This window comes from Anomaloglossus baeobatrachus, chromosome 9 (assembly GCF_048569485.1).
Source record: "Anomaloglossus baeobatrachus isolate aAnoBae1 chromosome 9, aAnoBae1.hap1, whole genome shotgun sequence".
Classification (NCBI taxonomy): Eukaryota; Metazoa; Chordata; class Amphibia; order Anura; family Aromobatidae; genus Anomaloglossus; species Anomaloglossus baeobatrachus.
In genome coordinates this window covers 190924815-190948331 of record NC_134361.1, presented here as the reverse complement: position 1 = coordinate 190948331, position 23517 = coordinate 190924815, and the positions used below count along the sequence as shown (strand labels likewise).

The 23517-nt window shown below is 46.6% G+C and overlaps 1 protein-coding gene across 7 annotated transcripts in view; it reads left to right on the top strand.

The window, feature by feature from the left end:
* The window catches only part of GOLGA1 (golgin A1), a 189929-nt gene that overhangs the window by 12515 nt on the left and 153897 nt on the right, over positions 1–23517 (top strand). For 6 of the 7 annotated variants that reach the window (XM_075324139.1, XM_075324135.1, XM_075324140.1 and 3 more), the window contains 3 exons: positions 2431–2528; positions 2838–2870; positions 4617–4745. In XM_075324139.1, coding sequence (XP_075180254.1) covers positions 2431–2528; positions 2838–2870; positions 4617–4745 — 260 coding nt within the window. The remainder of the gene's footprint in view (positions 1–2430; positions 2529–2837; positions 2871–4616; positions 4746–23517) is intronic. The other variant, XM_075324134.1, reaches the window with a different exon arrangement.

The window sequence follows — 23517 nt, the reverse complement described above, 5'->3', positions numbered from 1 at the left end:
CCAATAGGAGCTAGAAGAAAAGGAATTTACGGTAAGTAAACAAAATTCCCTTCTTTTTTCTTAAAAGTATGACATGCTGAAAAGATACAAAAAATGAGATTAAAAAAAGCTTTTAAAATACACAATGAAAAACAAAATGCAAGTGACCTAATTTACCTAATGGGTGCAGAAAATCTTTGACATGAGAAACTCTCCAAATATTAATTGTAGGAATTTAGCCTTATCATCATTTTATTATTATTAATAATAATTAATATTAAATAGTAATTATTTTAATTGTGATAATATAATAAATTATACTAATAATAATTTAAATTATAAATTTTAATAACAATATTAATATTATCATCATTAATATTATTGCTAATATTTTTTAATAAACTATCACTATATTTATTATAAGAATAATTAATATTAATAGTAAATAATTATATTATAATATATATTAATAATTAAATTATAAATATTAATAACAATATAATTATTATAATTTATGCTACTAATATTAATAATAATAAAAAATATTATTATTTTTAATCAATAATATTATCAATATATTGTTATTATTACTATTCAATAATAGTAATACAAAATAAATTATAATATAATAAATATATTATTTAAATTATAAAGAATAATATTAACAATATTATTATCATTAATATTATTGCTAATAATGCAAATATTACTTATAATAATTATATTGTCAATATAATTATTATTATTATTATTATTAATAATAATAATAATAATAATAATAATAATAATAATAATAATAATGTTATTAATAATATAACAATATAATAATATTATTGTATGGTTTCATCATTCAACTCCTACATGATGGGATTTGCTATCAGGTGAGAAAGGGGAATATAATTATTAGCACGAGGACCCACACCGATTATACGTATTTATTTATTAATTTCTCTATTAATAAATAGATATTGCACTTATTTATTGATTGTTTGGAAACTGAATACCCCTTTATGTAGATGGGCCGAGCTGTAGTTTTAGACCCTTAGGCCAAAGTGGTGCTGTTTCTAAAGAGCAAAAAAAGCCATTTTTTTTTTTCTAATCCCGTACAATCCTTCAAGCTTATTAATGATCACATCGCTTTAATCCTTCTAATTATTAATAATTCTTTGCATTTCTTATTTGCTATAATCATTTAATCCAATAATATTGTTATTTTAATAGTTGTGTCATCTGATTTATTGCATGTTCAGATATAACTGTAGTGGAATTACCTTTACAAACGTATGCATTGATATGTGTCCACTCCATGGGTCAGCCGGCCATACTCTTTAGTCCTCCTGGTCCCCATGAACGTGCATGCTCTGTTTTCTTAGCGTGCATGTGCTATTGATTGGGGAGGGTGGAGTAAACCCCCGTCGGTCACTTTTGGAGGCAGATTAGTTCTTGTAAGGAAAAATGAATTGGGCATGGTGAATATCAATATGCCCAATCTTTCTCTTCTTGGAACAGTAGGTGTAAGGAGAAAAAAAAAAAAAGATTGGGCATGTTGATATTCAGCATGCCCAATCTTTTTTTTTTTTTTCTCCCCTGCCACCTACTATTCCAGGAGAGTCCGTACCCCTCCATACACATATGATTATGGCAATTTACACTGAAGTTCCTCTACTGTGTTAACTTCAATGGGCGTTGAGTTGTGATACCAGACACCACCCATGGATAGGTTTGGTGCTCCTTCTGATGAAAAGTGGCCATGTTTACCTATCCTAGTAAAAAACAAAAAAAATTAAAAGGGGGTACAAAGTTTTTTAGTTTTTATGATTCAGTCATCTTAAAAGTAGGTACTCCATGCCGGTGTCATCACATATGTGGCCAAACGTCTACTTCATACAATATGCCCATAAGCATGTAAAATTGGGGGCAGTTTGGGTGTTTTGGGGCATAAAGACCTGTGATACAAGGGTTTTTTCAGGACCCATGAATCTTAAAGTTAGCCATCTAGTTGGGTAATGGAGTTGTCCTGTAAATTTAAGGGGTCCCTACCGGTCTTTGACAGGGCACAGTCATCCCTATTGCAATATGCAGCTGCCGATAGGTTGCCCAATCATTGCTCCATTCATTTTCTATGGGGCTGCCAAGCACCATAGGAAGTAAATGGAGTGGTGGTCAGGCATGTAACTGGGATAAATGTTCCCCGTGCTGAAAATCCCTGCGGGTCCCAGTATTCGGACCCCGACCGATCAATAGGTTTTCACCTATCCAATGGCTATATGATAACTTGTATTCCCAGAGAATCCTTTAATATTGTAGCACACACTTAAGACGGCCGTTGCTCTCCATAGCGGATGGTTTGGTGGCTCTGGATTCCCCTACTTACCTCTACACTTGTTTATTGGTGGTCTCTGTGTGCATTGGAGGGGGTCTGTTTTTAGTGACTTGCTGCTTCTGTCCCAGCATCGATGAGGAAGTTTCAAGACCAAAATGAGACGTATCAGGCAAGCCGAGCCAAGATGGCGGAGGAATATGCGCTTTCTCTAGAAAAGAAGGAGCAGGTGGGTGTGAAGAGCGATTGCTTGTGTTACTTTTGTCTGTTCTTGTGACGAGCTGTGTTCACGTTACCGCAAGTGACTAAGGATCTAAGGATGCAACCTGATGTGAGATGAGCAAATGACGCATCTCCAGCATAACAGATAAACCTGCCAGACCGAGAAATAGTAATGATATACGTATGGAAGAACTTTAGAGGGACTGTCTGATAAGACAGTGCATTCTTCCAGAATCGGCACCATGGTAGGCCACAGGCACTGGGTGGTGTTGCAACTTCCATAAATGTAACTGAATGTTTTTTTTTTTCTTTTAAGGAGTGGCTAGTGAATCTTGAAAGTCTTGAAGAGGTAATTTAAAAGTAGAATTAAACAATAAAAGTAATTAACTTTTGAAATGATACAGTTTTCTAAAAAATATTTTTGTCTACTAAACAAAGTATAGGCTTAAAGGGAATCTGTCAGCAGGTTTTTGCTACCTCATCTGAGAGCAGAATGATGTAGGCAAAGAGATTCTGAATCCAACGATGTATCACTTAGATTACTCGGTGCAGCCATTCTGACACAAATCAGAATTTTTAGTTTTAGCAAAGCAGCAGAGCCAAGGGAGCTGTCTCCGCCCACACCAGACTCTGCCAATGACAGGAGGGGGGTGTGCCTGACTGCCCTGCTTCTGACATTGTAGTCCAGCCATGATAATCACTAGATGATAAAGCCTTTAGTTTAAGTAAACCGCACACAACATAAGAAAAGCATTGTTGATTTTTGTTTATTAACCCCTACAGCATGCTATCCTCAGATTACATAGCAAAAATCTGCTGACAGATTCCCTTTAAAGGGAATTTAATAAAATGAAATGAAAATATTTTAAAGAAATAAACACACAAAGTTATGTTTAATCATATGAATGCTAAAAAACCCTCACACGGCCTCAGCAATCCCACTGATATAGCCACCTACGTCTTAGCTAGCTAGTGATCATCCTGACTTTTTCCCTCCGAACCTGCTCCATGCTCATTTCGTTACCACATAGTATCAGCTTTTTTACTGTTTGATCACTACACTGTATACAGAGCGACCGAGCATTGAAGCTACTGAGCATGTGCGTCTAACAGCGAAGGTCGGGCCCAAGAAGAAGCAACGGGGCACTACAATTACACTCTATATTTTAAATACACTTCTTTTGACATCTACTGAGTTTTGAAAAACATTTTGTGGAACAGCCCTTTAAAGCGAACCTGTCAGTAAGGCCTCGGTTCCGCATAGCATCTGATGCGAGAGCATCGGAAGCGATATGCTAATGACCCTCTGCTGCAAGCATCAACCGAGGGTCATGTGACTGTGATCTGATCTTGCAATTGGATCACAGCTGAGGAGAAGGGGGGGGAACACTTTCTCCCCATCTCCTCCACGGCCTGTCTCTGCGTACATCGCACTGCTGTCGGATGACATGCGAGTGCAGTGCAATGTTTCACACGCGCCCATAGACTTGTATGGGTGCGTGTGAGCCGAAAATGGCTGCCTAACACAGCATGCTGTAATTCATTTCTCATGCCGATATGGCATGAGAAAAGAATCGCAGATAGACACTGCCTCGTAGTTTTGTACTGGTTTTGTACAATGTTTTATTTCATTTCACTCGTTTATGCACAATGTAAGTGGGACCAAGGCCTAAGACTATACCTAGGAAACCTGATATACTGCAGGGAAGCGCAGTTCCAAGTATACCTATCCTACAATTATCCGACGCTCAGTTGCACCGCAATTCATGTGTTTTATTCTGATGCAAATTAGGCTCACAAGGGTACTGGTGGGAGCTTGGGTGCACTTGCAGTCCATAGCTCCTCTTTGGTTCTCCCCGCTGGTGCTGCCCTTGCTTTTTGAATGACCATGAAGACAGAGGTGATGACGGACAGTTAAACCTATGCCTCCACTTTCAGTCAAGAAGAATAAAACGGCGCCTCTTGAGAGAATCACAGAGGAGCTGAGGACTGCAAGTGCACCAATATGAAAATCTGTGCACTTGCAGATCTAATTTGCATATATACTTTTATGGGTTTGCAGCTTCTGAATTCTTTTTGTTTGTACTTTTTAAAGGAAAAGAAAAAACTTTCCGAGCAGGTGGAGCTTCTGAAGAGGCAGAGCATCACTTTATTCCAAAAACGAGAAGATGTGGATGAGTTGGAAGTGTTTCAGCAGCAAGAAATGGCAAAAATCAAACACATGGTAAGAACAATGTGGGCTTTAGTCCTGTGTTTTGTATTAAGGCTTTGCGTAACGAGGGTAGCACATTTCTAATATGTGATTACAACACGAGGTTGCAGACGTGCACCTTGGCAATGTTGTGATTACTGCTGTTAACCTTTTAAATGCTTGTGTCAATCACTGCTGTCAGGAGCAGATGCTGGCTGTGTATCACAGCCGGCATCTGCTCTGACTAAGCTCTTAAAGCTGCTGTACACACTCTGACCTGCTCAATGACTGATATTCTCATCATGGATCGTTAAAAGGTAAAAAAAACAAGTTCAAGTATATATTTGTTAAATCTGAATTTAGTATTGCTTCTTAAAGTAGTCCAAGCTGCTTTTCTCTCTCGCCTTATTGGGGGACACAGGCCCATGAGTCTCAGTGCTGGCAGGCAGATTCCCGGCACAAGAAGGGTGTTTCACAAGGGTGGGGGCACTTTCACTTCTCACGGCAGCGCTGGGACAGTTTCTCTGTATGCGGGTGGTTCGTCCCTATGGGGGGGCTCTTTCTCACTGCCCTGCACATTCCACAGTTGAGTGTCATCCAATGTAAAAGACAAAAAATGCACTCACCAGATCTTTTTGCTGTGCTATGTGCGATTTATTCAATCGTGGAGGAGAGGGCTGGTAGGGGAGGGAGCACACGACAAAACGTGTCAAACGACGGCCGTTTCGCACTTTCACAGTGCTTCAGCTGGTCTGATTAAGTGTGACATCATGTCCGTTTTATCCACAACACACCATGTGGCTGATGTCAAACAATTAAAAAATGTTAAAAACAACAAGTACAAACAAATCTTGATAAAAACAGCAATTAAGCAGCAATATATATATCAAAAATATTAAATAATCAACCTAGAAATACACTTAGATCGTTTTTTTCATTTAATCCCAATGGGCCAGTGGCATTAAATTGCATGATATATTCAGCCTCTCTCCTAAGTAACATTTTCTGGGTGTCACCACCTCTAGAAGTGGGCTTAATCAGATCTATGCCCGCAAAAGACAAAACATTACTGTCAGCATTGTGATATTCATGTATATGGTTAATTAACCTTGTGGCTCCTATTCCACTCACAATGGTTTTTTGAGGGCCATTTCTCTGAGTTCAGTAATTCCTTCAATTATATGCCAATTTTTGTTTATGACTGTTTTTATCATTTGGTCCATAGGGCCGTATTTGAAATTAAAAACAAAACGATTTAGTTCTTTTTTGCCATGTGGTTTAACCAGATTTTTACTAGAAGGATTGTTTTCATGCAGAATTTTCTCCCCAGCCTGTTTTTGCATCGAATTAATCAGATTCACGGGGTAACCTCTTTCTAGGAATCGTTGTCTAAGGTCTAATGTCTGAGTGTGTAGTGTGTCTGGATTATTTGTGACCCTGTTTAGCCTTAGAAATTGACTAAATGGGACAGATTTCAAAACATATATAAGGATAAGGCTGCAGCCTTATCCTTATATATAGTATGTATTTTTTGGCTTGCACTCATAATATATATATATATATATATATATATATATATATATATATATATATATTAGTGCTCACTTCAGTTATCCTATTCAGATTTCAAAACATGTCCTGGATGGGCACTGTAATGATGCAACAGCGTATTCACGGTGATAGATTTTCTATAGAGTTCCCGTGTGATTTTTTTTTTTTCCCCTCATGTGCTGTCAATTTCACATCTAGAAACTGTATAGTTTTGTCACCAAAAAAGTGTGTGAATAACATGTTATAGTTGTTCTTTGAATTTAAATATGCCACAAAGGATTCGAATTGAAATCTGTCCCCATCCTACACGGAGTACATCATCGACAAATCTCATGTATTTCTTTGTCGCTCCATTGGGAGACCCAGACAATTGGGTGTATAGCTTCTGCCTCCGGAGGCCACACAAAGTATTACACTTTAAAAAGTGTAACCCCTCCCCTCTGCCTATACACCCTCCCGTGGATCACGGGCTCCTCAGTTTTATGCTTTGTGTGGAAGGAGGCACACATCTACTCATGCATTCTCATATTAGTTATGTCGGTTGGAAGAAAAGAGGGCCCCCACGGGGCCCCCGGCATGTTCCCTTCTCACGCCACTACGTCGGCGGTGTTGTTAAGGTTGAGGTACCCATTGCGGGTACAAAGGCCTGAGCCTCATGCCGTCTCCTTCACCATCCCTTAGCGGCTCTGGGAGAAGTGGGATCCTGAGCGGTCATCCATTTACTGGGACCATGCTCCCTCCGCAGCCCCTGTGGGAATCTGCCGGACCGGAGTCTATTCAACCTCAGGGACCGGGCCCTGCAACTCAAAGGTACTCTGTGTCCCCATTGGGGACTGTGCAGGGAGCGCACCTTCTTCCCGGACGCTGCGGCAGCTGCTGAATTGAGAAGGCCGGCGGACTTCCGCGCCGACCGTGCCTGCTTGTCGGGCGCGGTCTCAAATTTAGTCCCCAGCTTCATCACGGCCTAGTCGCAAAAATCCCGGGCCTGCCTGTCAGGGGTAAGGGCGGGACTGCCGACCTGACGTCGGATGTGAGGGCTGGAGCATCCTGCATGTTTCCAACCCCCTCACTGATCACTGTGGGGACCCCAGATTCCCGCACTTTCCTGGCGCCGCCCACGGCTCCACTCCTCCCCTGAGAGCTCCGGCAGCCATTTTTTGGCATTCTGCCGGTGGAGGATTCTCAGTGAAGAGCTCTGCAGCTCCGGGGGACCTAAGGCAGGGAATCTGGAGGACACACACTTCGCTTGTTGGCGGTCCGTAAGTCACACCGGTCCCCCTAGGGTGCCGGAATAGATACGTATTTATATATATATTTCTGTTCGGTCGGGCTGTATACCCTTTTTTGCCCATATACCCTCAGTGATCATTCTCCTAGGAGACAACAGCATGTCCGTCCACAAGGAGCAAAGCTGTTAAGGCACAGGGTTTTTTTGCGGCCTGTACCTCTTGTGGGGCTATGTTACCTGCGGGTTCCACCTACCCTCACTGTGAGCAATGCTCGACCCCTGTTTCGCTTGCTCAGCCGGAGCCTCGGTCACTAGTGGGCCCCTCGGCTCATGTAGACCCCCCTGCTCCCCCTGTCCAGGCGGCAGGGACAGAGTTCGCCTCTTTTGCTGAGAAACTCTCTGAGTCACTTTCACAATCTATGGCTCAGTCTATGGACAAATGGTCTGCCAAGCTGCTAGAAGCTTTGCAGTCCAGACCGGTCCTTACACAGGCCCCGGCCCCTGTTGGATCGTCGCCTCCAGGCCCCTCTCGGTCCGCGCCGCAGCGCGCTCCCAGGCTGGGCCCTAGGTTTCACGTGGAGGACTCCTGCCCAGACCACAGTCCTAGACAGGCTAAGCGGGCTCGCTGGGAATCTTCCCCGACTTCTTCACGCTGCTCGGGTTCCCAGCTTGAGGACTCTCTGGAGGACGAGGCGGACGTCGCAGCTCAGGGCTCTGACCCTGACGTCGCACTTAACCTTGATACACCTGAAGGGGACACTTTAGTGAATGATCTTATCTCGTCCATCAACCAGGTGTTGGATCTCTCTCCCCCGCCTCCTACTGTAGAGGAGTCGGCGTCTCAGCAGGAGAAACACCAGTTTCGGCTCCCCAAACGTACACGTAGTGCGTTTTTCGATCACTCTAACTTCAGAGACGCTGTCCAGAAGCCCAGAGCGGTTCCGGACAAGCGCTTTACTAAGCGCCTCACTGACACGCGTTACCCCTTCCCCTCTGAAGTCGTTAAGGGTTGGGCTCAATGTCCCAAGGTGGATCCTCCAGTCTCTAGATTGGCGGCTAGATCTGTGGTATCGGTTGCAGATGGCTCATCGCTAAAGGATGCCACTGACAGGCAGATAGAGCTCCTGGTGAAGTCCATCTATGAGGCCACGGGCGCGTCTTTTGCCCCGGCCTTTGCAGCCGTGTGGGCACTCCAAGCTATCTCAGCTTGTCTGGCTGAGATTAATGCTGTCACACGTAATTCTGCTCCGCAAGTTGCGTCTTTGACTTCTCAAGCGTCAGCTTTTTCTTCCTACGCCATGAACGCAGTCCTAGACTCTGCTAGCCGTACAGCTGTGGCATCCGCTAACTCTGTGGCAGTCCGCAGGGCCATGTGGCTGCGCGAATGGAAGGCAGACTCGGCCTCCAAGAGGTTCTTAACCGGTTTGCCGTTTTCTGGCGACCGCTTGTTTGGAGAACGATTGGATGAGATTATTAAGGAATCCAAGGGAAAGGACTCCTCCTTACCCCAGTCCAAACCTAAGAGACCTCAGCAACGGAAAATACAATCGAGGTTTCGGTCCTTTCGTCCCTCCGCCAAGCCCCAATCCTCTACGTCCAGCAGGCCGGAGAAAGGCCAGAGGAACTCCTATGCGCGGCGGTCCAAGTCACGCCCCCAAAAGGCCGCAGGAGGCACTGCCTCCAAGGCGGCCTCCTCATGACTCTCAGCATCCCCTAGCCGCATCCTCGGTCGGTGGCAGGCTCTCCCGCTTTGGCGACGCCTGGTGGCCACATGTTCAAGACCGATGGGTGAGAGACATTCTGTCTCACGGTTACAGGATAGAGTTCAGCTCTCGTCCTGCGTCTCGTTTCTTCAGAACCTCTCCGCCCCCCACTCAGGCCGACGCACTTTTTCAGGCAGTGGACGCTCTGAAGACAGAAGGAGTTGTGATCCCCGTTCCCCTTCAGGAACGTGGTCGCGGCTTTTACTCCAACTTGTTCGTGGTGCCTAAAAAGGACGGATCATTCCGTCCCGTTCTGGACCTCAAGCTACTCAACAGACATGTGAGAACCAGACGGTTTCGGATGGAATCTCTCCGCTCGGTCATCGCCTCAATGTCACAAGGAGACTTCCTAGCATCGATCGACATCAAGGATGCTTATCTCCACGTGCCAATCGCACCAGAACATCAATGCTTTTTGCGTTTCGCCATCGGGGACGAACACCTTCAGTTCGTGGCATTGCCTTTCGGCCTGGCGACAGCCCCACGGGTTTTCACCAAAGTCATGGCATCCGTTGTGGCGGTCCTACACTCTCAGGGCCACTCGGTGATTCCCTACTTAGACGATCTCCTAGTCAGAGCCCCTTCTCGGGTGGCGTGTCAACACAGCCTTACCGTCGCTCTGGCGACTCTCCAGCAGTTCGGGTGGATCATCAACTTCCCGAAATCCAAGTTGACACCGACCCAATCACTGACTTACCTCGGGATGGAGTTTCATACACAGTCAGCGGTAGTCAAGCTACCGCTGGACAAACAGCTTTCTCTGCAGGCAGGGGTGCAATCACTTCTTCGGGGTCAGTCACACCCCTTAAGGCGCCTCATGCACTTCCTGGGGAAGATGGTGGCAGCGATGGAGGCAGTGCCGTTCGCGCAATTCCATCTGCGGCCACTCCAATGGGACATTCTCCGCAAATGGGACAGGAGGTCCGCTTCCCTCGACAGGAACGTCTCTCTTTCCCTTGCAACCAAGACGTCACTTCAGTGGTGGCTCCTTCCCAATTCTCTATCGCAGGGAAAATCCTTCCTACCCCCAACCTGGGCTGTGGTCACCACGGACGCGAGCCTGTCAGGGTGGGGAGCGGTTTTTCTCCACCACAGGGCTCAGGGAACCTGGACTCCGATAGAGTCTTCCCTTCAGATCAATGTTCTGGAGATAAGGGCAGTGTATCGAGCCCTATTGGCTTTCCATCGGTGGCTGGAGGGCAGGCAGATCCGTATCCAGTCGGACAACGCCACTGCCGTCGCATACATCAACCACCAAGGCGGCACTCGCAGTCGTCAAGCCTTCCAGGAAGTCCGGCGGATTCTGCAGTGGGTGGAAGCCACAGCCTCCACCATCTCCGCAGTTCACATCCCGGGCGTAGAAAACTGGGAAGCAGATTTTCTCAGTCGTCAGGGCATGGATGCGGGGGAATGGTCTCTGCACCCAGAAGTGTTTCGAGAGATCTGTCGCCGCTGGGGCACGCCGGACGTCGATCTCATGGCGTCACGGCACAACAACAAAGTCTCGGCATTCATGGCACGGTCTCAGGATCACAGAGCTCTGGCGGCGGACGTGTTAGTTCAGGATTGGTCGCAGTTTCGACTGCCTTATGTGTTTCCTCCTCTGGCGATGCTGCCCAGAGTGTTACGCAAGATCAGGTCCGACTGCCGTCGCGCCATTCTCGTCGCTCCAGACTGGCCGAGGCGGTCGTGGTACCCGGATCTGTGGCATCTCGCGGTGGGTCAGCCGTGGGCGCTTCCAGACCGCCCAGACTTGCTGTCACAAGGCCTGTTTTTCCATCTGAATTCTGTGGCCCTCAACCTGACTGTGTCGCCATTGAGTCCTGGCTCCTAGCGTCTTCAGGGTTATCTCAGGATGTCATTGCCACCATGAGACAGGCCAGGAAGCCAACGTCCGCCAAGATCTATTACAGGTCTTGGCAAATCTTCTTATCCTGGTGCTCTGATAACGGTTTTCATCCATGGCCGTTTGCCTTACCCACTTTTCTTTCATTCCTTCAATCCGGAATGGACAAGGGTTTGTCACTCGGCTCTCTCAAGGGCCAAGTATCGGCGCTCTCCGTATTTTTTCAAAAGCGCTTAGCCAGGCTTCCGCAGGTCCACACGTTCCTGCAGGGAGTTTGCCACATAGTCCCACCTTACAAGCGTCCGCTGGAACCCTGGGATCTTAACAGGGTGCTAACGGCTCTTCAGAAACCACCTTTCGAGCTGCTGCGGGATGTCTCTTTATCACGTCTTTCGCAGAAGGTGGCCTTTCTAGTGGCAGTTACATCACTCCGGAGAGTGTCTGAGCTTGCAGCGCTGTCATGCAAAGTCCCCTTCCTGGTGTTTCACCAGGATAAGGTGGTTCTGCGTCCGGTCCCGGATTTTCTCCCTAAGGTGGTATCTCCTTTTCATCTCAATCAGGATATCTCCTTACCTTCATTTTGCCCTAATCCAATTCACCAATGTGAAAAGGATTTGCACTCTTTGGATCTGGTGAGAGCACTCCGACTCTACGTGTCTCGCACGGCGCCCCTGCGTCATTCAGATGCGCTCTTTGTCCTTGTCGCTGGCCAGCGTAAGGGTTCGCAGGCTTCCAAGTCAACCTTGGCTCGGTGGATCAAGGAACCGATTCTCGAAGCCTACCGTTCTTCTGGGCTTCCGCTTCCTTCAGGGCTGAAAGCCCATTCTACCAGAGCCGTGGGTGCGTCCTGGGCATTGCGGCACCGGGCTACGGCTCAGCAGGTGTGTCAGGCAGCTACGTGGTCTAGTCTGCACACTTTCACGAAACACTATCAAGTGCATACCTATGCTTCGGCAGACGCCAGTCTAGGTAGGCGAGTCCTTCAGGCGGCGGTTGCCCACCTGTAAGAGGGGGCTGTTTCGGCTCTTTTTATTGAGGTATTCTTTTACCCACCCAGGGACTGCTCTTGGACGTCCCAATTGTCTGGGTTTCCCAATGGAGCGACAAAGAAGAAGGGAATTTTGTTTACTTACCGTAAATTCCTTTTCTTCTAGCTCCTATTGGGAGACCCAGCACCCGCCCCTGTTCCCTTCGGGCTGGTTGTTCTTTTGTGTACACATGTTGTTTATGTTGAATTGTTCTTTGGTTCATGGTTTTCAGTTCTCCGAACATCCTTCGGATTGAATTTACCCTAGACCAATTTATAAGTTTTCTCCTTCCTGCTTTTGCACCAAAACTGAGGAGCCCGTGATCCACGGGAGGGTGTATAGGCAGAGGGGAGGGGTTACACTTTTTAAAGTGTAATACTTTGTGTGGCCTCCGGAGGCAGAAGCTATACACCCAATTGTCTGGGTCTCCCAATAGGAGCTAGAAGAAAAGGAATTTACGGTAAGTAAACAAAATTCCCTTCTTTTTATATATTTAATATAGGGGTTAGCAAGACTATAGATCAGATTATCCTCAAGGTGTGCGAGAAAAAGATTTGCGAAGGTGCATGCCACCGGGGTGCCCATTGCCACACCACTCACTTGTTGGTGCCAGGAATGACCAAATTTGAAAGTATTGTGTTTCAACACAAAAGACAAAGCCTCATTTACAAAATTTACTAAAAGGTCATCCTCACCGAGCCCTCTCAGCATCTCAATTATGACATCCATTCCCAGTTGCTGCGGTAGCCTTGTGAATAAGCTTTCTATATCTAATGACGCCCAACAAAAAGTTTCTTGCCATTCAAATTGTTCTAACTGCTTAACCAGATCTCCTGTGTCCCTAACAAAAGAAGGGATAGTTTTTAACAAAGGATGCAGCAACCAATCAAGATATGCTGAGAGGGGCTCAGTGAGTGAACCTGATCCCGAGACTATCTGTCTCCCCGGTGGCTTGGACTCAGACTTATGCACCTTAGGTAGCCAGTACCAGTGCGGCTTAGTTGGAAAAAGGGGAAAAGTTTTTCTGCCCTATTTTTTTGTGATGAAACCCGCCATCACATGTCTATTTAATAAACTGCGCAATTTCTCTTTTAACCCTTTCACGACCGGCCGATTTTTCGCTTTCCGTTTTTTTTTTTCGCCATTCTTTTTCTGAGAGACGTAACTTTTTTATTTTTCAGTCAATATGGTCATGTGAGGGCTCATTTTTTGCGGAACGAGCTGTACTTTTAAATGAAACCATCAGTTTTACCATATTGTGTACTAGAAAATGGCAAAAAAATTCCAAATGCTGAAAAATTGCAAAAAAAGTGCGATAGCACTATGGTTTTTGAGATATTTTATTCACTGTGTTCACTATATGGTAAAACTGATGTGTGGGTGTGATGCCTCAGGTCAGTGCGAGTTCGTAGACACCAAACATGTATAGGTTTACTTTTATATAAGGGGTTAAAAAAAAATCGGAAGTTTGTCCGAAAAAAGTGGCGCACGTTTTACGCCATATTCCGTGACCCGTAGCGTTCTCATTTTTCGGGATCTTAGGCTCAATGACGGCTTATTTTTTGCGTCTCGAGCTGACGTTTTTAACGGTACCATTTTTGCGCAGATGCTACGTTTTGATCGCCTCTTATTGCATTTTGCGCAAAAGTTGTGGCGACAAAAAAACGTCGTTTTGGCGTTTGGAATTTTTTTGCCGCTACGCCGTTTACTGATCAGATTAATTGATTTTATATTTTGATAGATCGGGCGTTTCTGAACGCGGCGATACCAAATGTGTGTATATTTTTTATTTTTTTAACCCTTTAATTTTCAATGGGGCGAATGGGGGGTGATTTGAACTTTTAGGTTTTTTTGTTTTTTTTTAATTTTTTAAAACTTATTTTTTTACTTTTTTTTTTTTTATTTTACTAGTCTCCCTAGGGGGCTATTGCGATCAGCATTCCGATCGCTCTGCAGTATCTGCTGATCACAGCTGGAAGGCTGTAAACAGCAGATACGCTCTCTTTCTCTTTTGCTGTGCCCCGGGCACAGCGAAAGTGAAACCAATTCATGTGTAGTACAGGAGTCATCACATGACCCTGTACTACCATGACAACTATCGGGAGTCACGTGATCGCGTCACGTGACTTCCGGTTTCGGCGGTAAGTAAAACTTTACCGCGATTGCGCTTATAATGGCGCTGTCATGTATTGACAGCGCCATATAAGGGGTTAATCGGCACGAGCAGATAACGATTCTGCTCGTGCCTAGCAGGCACACATCTCAGCTGTGAAAATCAGCTGAGATGTGTGCCGATCGCGGCATGCTGCCGCCGGAGGACCGCGGGCAGTAAGATTATGTCATTTAGGACGTAATTTTACGGCCCGCGGTCGTTAAGGGGTTAAAGAAGTTGTCCAGTTACCAAAACTGATTTTTTTTTTTTCTGATAAATCTTGCTAATATGTGCCTTTCAACACATCTATTATGTTTTTTCAGCAAAATTACCTTTCATTGTGCACTAGCAGCACATGCTCATTGCTGGCTCCAGATCTGATGGGGTTAATCTCCCCTCTGACTTCCTGTGTTCAGTTCCTACAAGTCCCAGAATTCTTTGTGGCTCTAGGGCGGTGTCTAGCTTATCTAACACACCCATTGTGTCTAATACACCCACTCTGCTCCCACCCAAACCCTCCTCCCTGCCTCTTCCCAGTGGATGTGCACTGAGATCAATCATATAGAGACAGCAGCAGCTCTACACAGCCAGGGGAAGAAAGTGTGTGCGCGCGTATATACAGTGTATGTGTGCGCGTATATACAGTGTGTGTGTGTGTGTATATACAGTGTGTGTGCATATACACAGTGTGTGTGTGTGTGTGTGTGTATATATACAGTGTGTGAGTGAGTGTGTATGTGTGTGTGTATGTCATACTCACCTGTCTGCAGGGTCCCGGTGCCATGCCTGCTTCCAGCCCCTGTCTCGGTCCCGCCGCTTCGGCTGTGTGCAGTCTCCCCGGTGCACGCACGAAGCTTGCAGGACCTGGCCGTGGATCACCTGATGCAGTCAGCTGACGCATCAGCTGATCATAGTCTTGCCGGCTTTTTCGCGCCCGGCCGGCTATCAGCTGCTCCTGCCGTCAGGGGACTTCATCAGCTGATTACCGGCAGCTCCTGCAGCGATGGGACAGGATCATACTCCTGTCCAATCGATCGCTGCAGGAGCTGCCGGTTATCAGCACATAAGTGAGTATGTATTTATTTATTTATTTATTTTTTTTTTTGCACTGATGCATCAGCTGATTGTATAATCGGCTTTTATACAATCAGCTGATGTGTGATGTGATTCAAGCACTTGATCCTGACACATCATCTGATCGCTTTGCCTTCCAGCAAACCGATCAGATGATATTGGATCCGGATTGGACGGCGCGGGACCCTAACCCAGGATTACTGCGGAGGGGGGTTTATTTCAATAAAGATGGAGTCACTTATTGTGTTGTGTTTTATTTCTAATAAAAATATTTTTGTGTGTTGTTTTTTTTTTTTTTATCATTACTAGAAATTCATGGTGGCCATGTCTAATATTGGCGTGACACCATGAATTTCGGGCTTAGGGCTAGCTGATAATATACAGCTAACCCTAACTCCATTATTACCCGGCTAGCCACCCGGCATCAGGGCAGCTGGAAGAGTTGAATACAGCGCCAGAAGATGGCGCTTCTATGAAAGCGCCATTTTCTGGGGTGGCTGCGGACTGCAATTCGCAGTGGGGGTGCCCAGAAAGCTTGGGCACCCTTCACTGTGGATTCCAATCCCCAGCTGCCTAGTTGTACCCGGCTGGACACCAAAATTAGGCGAAGCTCACGTCATTTTTTTTTTTAAATTATTTCATGAAATTCATGAAATAATTAAAAAAAAAAAAGGGCTTCTCTATATTTTTGGTTCCCAGCCGGGTACAAATAGGCAGCTGGGGGTTGGGGGCAGCCCATACCTGCCTGCTGTACCCGGCTAGCATACAAAAATATGGCGAAGCCCATGTCATTTTTTTTTTCTTTTTGGGTAAAAAACTGCATACAGTCCTGGATGGAGGATGCTGAGCCTTGTAGTTCTGCAGCTTCTGTCTGCTCTCCTGCATACACTGATGAATGGAGGATGCTGAGCCTTGTAGTCCTGCACCTGCTGTCTGCTCTCCTTATACACTAGTGAATGGAGGATGCTGAGCCTTGTAGTCCTGCAGCTGCTGTCTGCTCTCCTGCATACACTAGTGAATGGAGGATGCTGAGCCTTGTAGTCCTGCAGCTGCTATCTGCTCTACTGCATACACTAGTGAATGGAGGATGCTGAGCCTTGTAGTTCTGCAGCTGCTGTCTGCTCTCCTGCATACACTAGTGAATGGAGGATGCTGAGCCTTGTAGTTCTGCAGCTGCTGTCTGCTCTCATGCATACACTAGTGAATGGAGGATTCTGAGCCTTGTAGTTCTGCAGCTGCTGTCTGCTCTCCTGCAACACTAGTGAATGGAGGATGCTGAGCCTTGTAGTTCTGCAGCTGCTGTCTGCTCTCCTGCATACAATGAACATTTTGAATAAGGAAATGACATCAGACCTTTTTTTTTTTTTTCATCAACAATCTTTAATGGCATTGTGCACTGATTAAAAACGCAGTGAGCAAAAACGCACAAAATCGCAGCAAAAACGTGACATGCAGCACCGCAGGTGACAGAGCAGAGCAAGTTGGTGACATGCTGTGCCCTGACACATAGTGTGCTGCATGTCACTGTATCCACTCTGGGACTTGTTGTGCAGGTGAACGGATGATACATGTCACTAACTGTCTCCACTGTGGTACTTGTTCTGCAGGTGAGAGTGTATACAGTTGGTACTATGCAGCAGAAATCACAGAGTGGAGACAGATAGTGACATTTAGCATCCGGTCACCTGCACAAGTCCCAGAGTGGATACAGTTAGTGACATGTAGCATCCGGTCACCTGCACAACAAGTCCCAGAGGGGAGACAGATAGTGCCATGCAGCACACTATGTGTCAGAGCAGAGCATGTCACTGTCTCCACTCAGGGACTTGTTGTGCAGGTGAACGGATGATACATGTCACTAACTTGCTCCACTCAGTGACTTCTGCTGCATTGTTCCAACTGTATACACTCTCACCTGAACAAGTCTCAGAGTGGGGCAGTTATTGACATGTATCATCTGGTCACCTGCACAACAAGTCCCACAGTGGAGACAGATAGTGCCATGCAGCACACTATGTGTAAGAGCAGAGCATGTCACTGCCTCCACTCTGGGACTTGTTGTGCAGGTGACCGGATGATACATGTCACTAACTGCACCACTCTGTGATTTCTGCTGCATAAAATAAATGAAAAATATGATATGTACTTGACTGGACTTTTTAATTATACCTGTGTATGAAAATATTAACTGTTTTAATCAATGTCAACTAAAAAAAAAATATTATTAGATAAACAGATTACATTATTAACAGTTAAAGGGGTATTCCCATGTCCAAGATCCACTACTACTATGTAGTAGATGTAATAATAAGAATATTAGCAAATATATCGCATTATAAATGTAGTGTAGCTCTCGTGATAAGCCATGTCACTTACCTCATGGGCAGGGGCATTCCAACGGCCTAGGCATCAATGGCAACGAACAGTATCAACTTTCACTATATGATTGGTTGTAACCATGGATACCTTAGAGTTAATCACTTCCACGTCAGGTAAGATACATGGCTAATCATGAGATGTATACTACGTTTCAAATTGCATATATTTGCTAATATTATTATTATAACACCTCATACATATTGAGATAGGATCTTGGTGATGGGAATACCCCAAAACTAAAACAGACAAAGGAAAACAGAGGAATGCTGGACAAGCCAATAGTCACTTCATTTGACTACGTACTTGTCTGTCCTCACAGCACTCACAATACGCCAAGTGAGTATTTGACGTTACAGTAATGAACCTGTTATGCCACTGCAAGTCTGCTTTTTTCTAAGTTTCATCCACATTATGAATACACTATATCTGGCCACAAACTACATTTTGATAGAGCGTGGACCGCTAAAGTGAAGTGACCACGTGATTGCATGTATGCAAATTGCATATTTTTAATAACACCCTCTCCTCTCCCAACAACGGAAAATCCTCAGAGCAACCAGAGCACACAATGTGAGGATTTTTAAGTCTGCAGTAACATAGTGGAACATAGTGCCCGGTGACTTGGATTTCAAGACCACACAACCACTTTAACTACAAACATTAGCTAGACTAGTACTTTTACACATGCAACGTTATTACATTTTAATATCGGGTTTCATGCTCTTCAACAATTTGTTGTTTATCCGGCTTCGGGATAGAAGCAATATTTGTTGGAAAATCTGGACGTTTGGAGGTCCAGGAGGTTTGAAGTTCCTGCTTCATAATTCGAATTACATCGTCCTGGATGTCTTGTTGAAAAGCTTGTGATGTTGGGTGATATAAATATTTTACAACCCATGCTTTGCGTAATTTGGAAAATTCCACACGGTGTCTAACACTGACAGGGGACTCAGTTGTTTCACTGTTATGTTGCTGCACAGCTTTCATCCGATTGACATTCCTATTGTGGTCCAATGCTGCCAACTGAGTTCGAGCAATCATGCCATCAATAAAGAAATGTAAACGTTTAGGACGGTATTTTAAGCTCACACTATGATATAATTCCAATTCTCCTGTGTGACAAAAGTAATTGGTCTGTCTTATGTCCCGTAGAAGATTTTTGTTTTCTACTATGTCTTTCAGCAGGCTCATGGCTGTGGATGTAGGCTCAAGCCATTTAGTATTGGCCAGTTTTTCCTCAGTGAGTGGTAAATGCTCACATGCAATATACGGTTCAGGAACAGTCCACTGATGTACATTTTTCACATGTGGCAAAACTGATTTCCATCGCAATATCAATTGGTCAGCATCTCTTCGGCAGGTACGTGATGACCACCATAAATGATTTTTTATTGGCTGGATCCAATGTGACAGTATTGCACCTTCTTTTTTTTTGGATGCTGCTAGAATCTTCTTGCCCACTGACTTTGCCAGATGCCAAACATCAAATTGATGTTTAATATTTGGATATTTTAACCTCATTAATTTACGTATTGCAACATGTCGGTCGGTGGCAATGATTTGAATGTCAACTCCTTGTTCAAGGAGGAAATTTACATTTTTTTTCAAAAGCAAGTTTTTCAAGTGCAACGGATGCAGTTGGTGGCACCACCTGCTCCACAGAAAAAGTGCAAATTTTCTTTTTCTTTTTCGCTCCTAATTGGGAGACCCAGACAATTGGGTGTATAGCTACTGCCTCCGGAGGCCGCACAAAGTACTACACTTAAAAGTGTAAGGCCCCTCCCCTTCTGGCTATACACCCCCCCCGTGGGAGCACGGGTCCTTCAGTTTTTTGCTTTGTGCGAAGGAGGTCAGACACGCACGCATAGCTCCACTGTTTAGTCAGCAGCAGCTGCTGACTATGTCGGATGGAAGAAAAGAGGACCCATACAAGGGTCCCCAGCATGCTCCCTTCTCACCCCACTTTCTGTCGGTGGTGCTTGTTAAGGTTGAGGTACCCATTGCGGGTACGGAGGCTGGAGCCCACATGCTGATTCCTTCCCCATCCCCATTAGGGCTCTGGGCGAAGTGGGATTTTACCGGTCTCCAGGCACAGAGACCGTGCTCCATCCGCAGCCCCTGGAGAAGCCGCTGGATTTGGAGCTGAGTATCGTCAGGGACATGGCCCTGCTCCGTCAAGGTACTCTGTGTCCCCGTGCATACGCGCGCACACCGCAGCATTGCTGGGTGTGTTAGTGCGCCGGGGACATCAGCGCTGCTGCGCTTGTGCCATTTCCTCACTTCAGCTTAGCTGAATGGGTAGACTCGGGGAGAACGGTCGCGCCGGCCGCTGGGACTGCGACGCGGCTGGGACTTGTGGTGCGCCGGGGACTTCCGCGCTGGCCGTGCATATATCACGGCCGCGCTTATTACTACAGTCCCCGGCTTTTGCGGCCTAGTTCGTTCGTTCCCGCCTCCGCACCTGCCAGTCAGGAGGAGGGCGGGACGCTGTACAGAGCATCAGCGCTGAGGGCTGGAGTCTTTTTTACATACTCCAGCCCTCACACCAGGCACAGTAGGACGCAGTTTCCCGCTCTTTGTTTGTGGCACGCCCAAGGTCCGCCCCTCTTCACAGAACGCCGGCAGCCATTCCTGCCTGCACGCTGAGCTGCAGAGGGGAGACGGGGAGACCCAGACACGGGATTCTACGGCCTCATACCCGCTGTTCAGCGGGCGGTAAGCAGCCCTCAAGGGCTCACCCCCACTTGTGCCGTTTGTATACTGAGTATTTTGTGTTTGCAAATACTTTGTACTGTACGGTCGCTGGTGATTCTCGGCTATATACCCTCCTAGATTACAAGGAGGCAACAGCATGTCGTCCGCTAAACGCAAGGGTGCCAAGGCACAGACATTATATGCTGCCTGTACCGCATGTGCGGCTGCTCTACCGGCAGGTTCCACTGACCCCCATTGTGTGCAGTGCTCGGCCCCTGTGCAACTTGCACAGCCGGGGCCTCTGCTGGACGTGACCCAGGGTGTACCACCTGTGAATGCTGTCCAGGTGACAGGAACGGAGTTTGCAGCTTTTGCTGACAGATTGTCTATGACCATGTCAAAGATTCTTGAAACATTGCAGTCTAGACCAGTAACTCATACCATGGACACTGTGGCATCATTGCTCCCTGGTCCCCCTCAGCTGGCACACTTCCAAGCTCCGGGGGTGTCACATGCACCCCAGGGTGACGATTCTGACTCGGACAACAGTCCCAGACAACCTAAGCGGGCTCGTTATGAGGGGCCCTCAACTTCGTCTCACTGGTCAGGATCCCAGCGGGATGAATCTATGGGTGATGAGGCGGATGTAACTGATCAAGATTCTGATCCTGGGTCCGCTCTCAATCTGGATACACCGGATGGTGACGCCATAGTGAATGATCTTATAGCGTCCATCAATAGGATGTTAGATATTTCTCCGCCAGCTCCTACTGAGGAGGAGGCAGCTTCACAGCAGGAGAAATTCCATTTCAGATACCCCAAGCGTAAATTAAGCACTTTTCTGGACCACGCTGACTTTAGGGATGCAATCCAGAAACACCACGCTTATCCTGAGAAGCGGTTCTCTAAACGGCTTAAAGATACACGCTATCCTTTTCCCCCTGACGTGGTCAAGGGTTGGACCCAGTGTCCCAAGGTGGACCCTCCAATCTCCAGGCTTGCAGCTAGATCCTTAGTTGCAGTAGAAGATGGAGCGGCACTTAAAGATGCCACTGACAGGCAGATGGAGCTCTGGCTGAAATCCATCTATGAAGCTATTGGAGCGTCGTTGGCGCCAGCTTTCGCAGCCGTATGGGCACTCCAAGCTATTTCAGCTGGGCTTATACAAGTCGACTCGGTCACACGTACATCTGCCCCGCAGGTGGCACCATTGACCTCTCAAATGTCTGCATTCGCGTCTTACGCGATTAATGCTGTCCTGGACTCTACGAGCCGTACGGCGGTGGCGTCAGCCAACTCCGTGGTTTTGCGCAGGGCCCTGTGGTTGAGAGAATGGAAAGCAGATTCTGCTTCCAAGAAGTGCTTAACCAGTTTGCCCTTTTCTCGTGACCGATTGTTTGGGGAGCGTTTGGATGAAATCATTAAACACTCCAAGGGTAAGGACTCATCCTTACCTCAACACAGACAAAACAAGCCCCAACAAAGGAGGGGTCAGTCTGGTTTTCGGTCCTTTCGAGGCTCAGGCAGGTCCCAATTCTCCTCGTCCAAAAGGACTCAAAAGGATCAGAGAGGTTCAGATTCTTGGCGGACGCAGTCACGCCCAAAAAAGACAGCAGGAAGAACCGTTACCAAGACGGCTTCCTCATGACTCTCAGCCTCCTCTCTCCGCATCCTCGGTCGGTGGCAGGCTCTCCCGCTTTGGCGGCATTTGGCTGTCACAGGTCAAAGACCGTTGGGTGAGGGACATTCTGTCTCACGGGTACAGGATAGAGTTCAGCTCTCGTCCTCCAACTCGTTTCTTCAGAACTTCCCCACCGCCCGACCGAGCCGATGCTCTGCTGCAGGCGGTGGCCGCTCTAAAGGCGGAAGGAGTGGTGACTTCCGTTCCTCTTCAGGAACAAGGTCACGGTTTTTACTCCAATCTGTTTGTGGTGCCAAAGAAGGACGGGTCCTTTCGGCCCGTCCTAGATCTAAAATTGCTCAACAAACACGTAAAAACCAGGAGGTTCCGGATGGAATCTCTCCGCTCCGTCATAGCCTCAATGTCTCAAGGAGATTTCTTAGCATCAATAGACATCAAGGATGCTTATCTTCACGTGCCGATCGCGCCAGAGCATCAGCGTTTTCTACGCTTCGTTCTAGAAAGCGAACACCTGCAGTTCGTAGCGTTACCTTTCGGGCTGGCAACAGCCCCTCGGGTCTTCACCAAGGTCATGGCAGCAGTAGTAGCTGTCCTGCACTCGCAGGGTCACTCTGTGATCCCGTATTTGGACGATCTACTTATAAAGGCACCCTCTCAAGAGGCATGCCAACACAGTCTGAACGTGGCACTGAAGACTCTCCAGAGTTTCGGGTGGATTATCAACTTTTCAAAGTCAAATCTAACCCCGACCCAATCACTAACATATCTTGGCATGGAGTTTCATACTCTCTCAGCGATAGTGAAGCTTCCACTGGACAAGCAGTGCTCTCGGCAGACAGGGGTACAATCTCTCCTGCAGAACCAGTCCCACTCATTGAGGCGCCTCATGCATTTCCTAGGGAAGATGGTGGCAGCAATGGAAGCAGTCCCTTTCGCGCAGTTTCATCTGCGCCCTCTACAATGGGACATTCTCCGCCAATGGGACGGGAAGTCGACGTCACTCGACAGGGATGTCTCCCTCTCTCAGGCAACCAAGGACTCTCTCCGATGGTGGCTTCTTCCCACCTCATTGTCAAAAGGAAAGTCGTTCCTGCCCCCATCCTGGGCGGTGGTCACGACAGATGCGAGCCTATCAGGGTGGGGAGCAGTGTTTCTTCACCACAGGGCTCAGGGTACGTGGACTCAGAGAGAGTCTACCCTTCAGATCAATGTTCTGGAAATCAGAGCAGTCTATCTTGCTCTGCGAGCCTTCCAACAGTGGCTGGAGGGCAAGCAGATCCGGATTCAGTCGGACAATTCCACAGCGGTGGCGTACATCAACCACCAAGGGGGAACACGCAGTCGACAAGCCTTTCAAGAAGTCCAGCGGATTCTGACGTGGGTGGAAAACACAGCATCCACCATATCCGCAGTTCACATCCCAGGCGTGGAAAACTGGGAAGCAGACT